This window comes from Verticillium alfalfae, genomic scaffold, assembly GCF_000150825.1.
Source record: "Verticillium alfalfae VaMs.102 supercont1.6 genomic scaffold, whole genome shotgun sequence".
Lineage (NCBI taxonomy): Eukaryota > Fungi > Ascomycota > Sordariomycetes > Glomerellales > Plectosphaerellaceae > Verticillium > Verticillium alfalfae.
In genome coordinates, this window is record NW_003315033.1 from 853,695 (window position 1) to 856,847 (window position 3,153).

At 57.4% G+C, this 3,153-nt stretch overlaps 2 protein-coding genes across 2 annotated transcripts; one reads left to right on the forward strand and one right to left on the reverse strand.

Annotated features, from left to right (window-relative positions):
- Window positions 1-993: 993 nt before the first annotated feature.
- Window positions 994-1,568, reverse strand: VDBG_05353 (conserved hypothetical protein; the record flags this gene model as incomplete). Its single annotated transcript, XM_003004194.1, has 4 exons — window positions 994-1,147; window positions 1,219-1,300; window positions 1,364-1,473; window positions 1,523-1,568. The coding sequence occupies 4 exons, from the start codon at window positions 1,523-1,525 to the stop codon at window positions 1,127-1,129; spliced, it is 216 nt and encodes a 71-aa protein (XP_003004240.1).
- Window positions 1,569-1,966: 398 nt separating this feature from the next.
- VDBG_05354 (conserved hypothetical protein) lies at window positions 1,967-2,550 on the forward strand (the record flags this gene model as incomplete). The annotated part of the gene is made up of 2 exons (XM_003004195.1): window positions 1,967-2,027; window positions 2,108-2,550. 2 exons carry the CDS (start codon window positions 1,967-1,969, stop codon window positions 2,548-2,550), a joined length of 504 nt encoding a protein of 167 aa, XP_003004241.1.
- Window positions 2,551-3,153: the final 603 nt, after the last annotated feature.

Below are 3,153 nucleotides of genomic sequence, written 5' to 3' on the forward strand. Positions count from 1 at the left end.
GAGGCGGCGGCGGCAGGCAGCCGTGTTCCCTATATCTGTTTGGACGCTCAGTGTGCACCTGGACGAAGAAGCTTCGTTGTTTCGTCGGGGGGGGCAAAGCCATGCTACTGATTCACATCCCGAAGCTGGCTCTTTCGTCCCCCCCGGCCGATCCGCGATTTGTTCCGATGTTTTGGCATGCAAAGCCCAAATGGACGGGGTACTATTTTCTTCCCACACAGCAGAAAGGAGGCAGGCGGATGGCCCGACGTGGAGGGGCTCGTGAACTGCCCATGAATCTCGTCCAGAGAGGATCATGTTTGATTTCCTTTCAGATCCGACTACGACGACATGCCACTGGCACCCGGTCTCTTTTCCTGAACCGTCTTCTTCTATTTTTGGTGGGGGGGGGGGGGTTCTCTATCTATTGCCTCATCCCCCACCTGCTCCTCACGATCATTGTCCAGCGGACAGCTTTCCTCCTCTTGTTCCACGCCTGCTATAGACCGAGCTGCGCGTTTGCCCTTTTTCCTGATTACTGGGGCGCTCACCGAGCGGGAGGGCCATGGCGCATCTGTGTACCGTGCTGTGTGACCGTTCCGGCGAATGAGAAAGTTTGGTGAGGACAGAGAGGAAGAGAGGGGGCGGGGGGAGCTGATGGGTCCATTCAAATGTCCAGAGCGCAATGCTTGTGCTATGTATGCTCGCTGCTTTCTCATGGGCACCGCTGGCAGTATATGTCTGGTGCCCGTTGTCCTCCTCCTTCTCCTCTTCCTTGCGCTGGTGTCAATGGCATCATGCACGACCTACACCTATGCATGTCCCGGGAAACGGGTAGGGTGCGAATTCGTGGGCGCAACAGACGGAATCACGGCCTCGGAGTCTGGACGGAGACGTTCCGACGGGGCTTTTTGTCAATGTTTGTTTTCATTCGTGTTGAAGGAAGCGTAGTGCAGCAAGCATGGTGTGGTAATTGGTATCATTTATATGCTTGGTTCAGCTCGGACTGAACTGCCCCGCGACGCCGGCCGTCCGCTCGTTTGATTTTCCTGGTTCCTTGATTTCCTGATAACGCCGTTGTGTGTGCACCCGCTCTGGTGTCCCTTGTAGTGTCGTGGGAGATTCTCGTGTTAGGGGGGAGGGGTATCTAGTTGATGAGGAGGGAGACCTGGCTGGTTGTCAGGCACGGTGTCGTCCTTGGAAGAGTTTCTGCTCGGAAAGGGGGTGGGTGGGACGTACGGCCATGAAGACGCAGGCGAGGCTGACGTAGGGGCTCAGACGCTCGCCTACGCGCGCGAATTTCCAGAATATGCCGACCACGCTGAGTCTATATGTAAGCTTGTGCGTTCCTCGACTAGGTCCGAAGTGAGGGAGGGGAGCGCACCCGTCTTTGCGGTTGTCCATGAAGGAGGGGAAGATCTGGTGTGTGTAGGCCGAGGTGCAGATCAGGAGGAGGATGACGAGAAGGAGTGATTGAAAGTTGAAGAGGGCGGACTTTTGAAAGCGTTAGTGGAAGGCGTTTTCATATGCAAACTGGGCTTACCATTTTGGCGGTCCTGGGGAGCAGCGAGCTGGATCCCTTTTGCGATGCGATGGCGGAGGTGAAGCTGTCGCGAGAGCTGCCTGGCTGCCTGCCGTGTCTAAATGGCAAGGTGGCCCAGGCCCAGCTGGGTCGTTTTGAGCTAGCATCGGATTACTCATCACGACGACCCCACGATTATCGAAGCATGGGCCACTTCTGATTTCTGGGTGTAGATGGAGCTTGTTTCTTGCCAACTATTGAGCCTTGCCAGCAACACTCACGCGCGCCTCTCATCAAATCCACTCCTTCCGTGTTGAAGCCTCAGTGAGTGAATGTTGTGAACCTCATCGCTGGTTCGATTTCGAACACAACTCATTGGCGCCAAAGAAACGAACTCTTCCCAGCCTCTCGAGACCGCCCTGACGACCCTCTACAAACTGATATCCTACCACGTTATCCGCCAATATGGAGCCTCGCGCGCGCGCCGGCAAGAATGTCGGGCGCATGAACTTTTCGTCCAACGAGCGTCAGTCTTTTCCTGCCCTTTTCCCACTCGCCAACCCCTCTAAGGCTCAGATTTACTGACGTGGCCTGCCCCCTCTCTAGTTGGCCAGCTTCTCTTCGCGCACGGCGACGTGCGCAACCCGCTACCCGAGACGATCCGCGTCCTCGACGAGATCCTCACCGAGTTCATCCAGGGCACGGCGTTCGAGGCGGCGCGCAACGCCAGCTACGCGGGGCGGCAAAAGGTCAAGTGGGAGGACTTTGAGTTTGCGTTTCGCAAGAACCCGGCCTTCCTGGGCAAGGTGCAGGAGGTGTTCCAGAAGAAGGGCGAGATTGACAACGCCAAGAAGATCTTTTCCAAGGAGGACGAGACGTCGTTCATCAAGGATACGGCGGGCGAGGAGAGCAAGCGGGACAAGGGCGCAGCGGGCACCGGCGCCGGCGGAGGGCCGCGGCTGCCGCAGGACGAGGAGGAGCTCGGCGAGGCGGACGATGTCGACGACGCCGTGTCGGAGGCGCCGTCGAGAAAGTCGCGCAAGGCTTAGCGGGCGTAGCGCGAAGCTCGCGGCTCGCGTGCGCGCGAATGCACTTGACGGGTCCTTCGTGGCACGGCATTTCAGAGGGTGAGAATGGTCTGCGGGAGGCATAGCGATGGCGTCTGGCGTATTGGGATTTGAACTTGGTCCACGAGGGAATTGTAGTGACAGACTGGGCTGAAGGGTAGTAGAGCATTCACACAAAAGCAGCAGTTACGTTACGAAATCAAAGGGCAGAATCGGAAACAGCGGGCATGTGCTGTGACTTTCTAGCGAGAAAGGTGGCCAGCGAGAAAGGTACATCTGACTGTCTACGTGGACAATCGCAGCCGTCGTCCAGTCCATCGCCAACGTCATGGCTGCGTGGCGCTGGCTAACCTGGAAGGAAAGTTGCGGTGGTCAATCAATGCATCTAGCAACTTTCAACGCCCGAATCGCTGAGCTGGCCCAGTCTAGCCGCTGTGGACCCAACGACGATGGCCGAATGAACGGCGACACGCTCGGTACCGATATCGGGGATGGATATAGATGGCCAAAAAGCGGCACTCGGTAAGGCCCATGCAAACATGATCCTAGTCGGTCCTTCGCCCTCTCTTTGCCCGCCCTCGTACT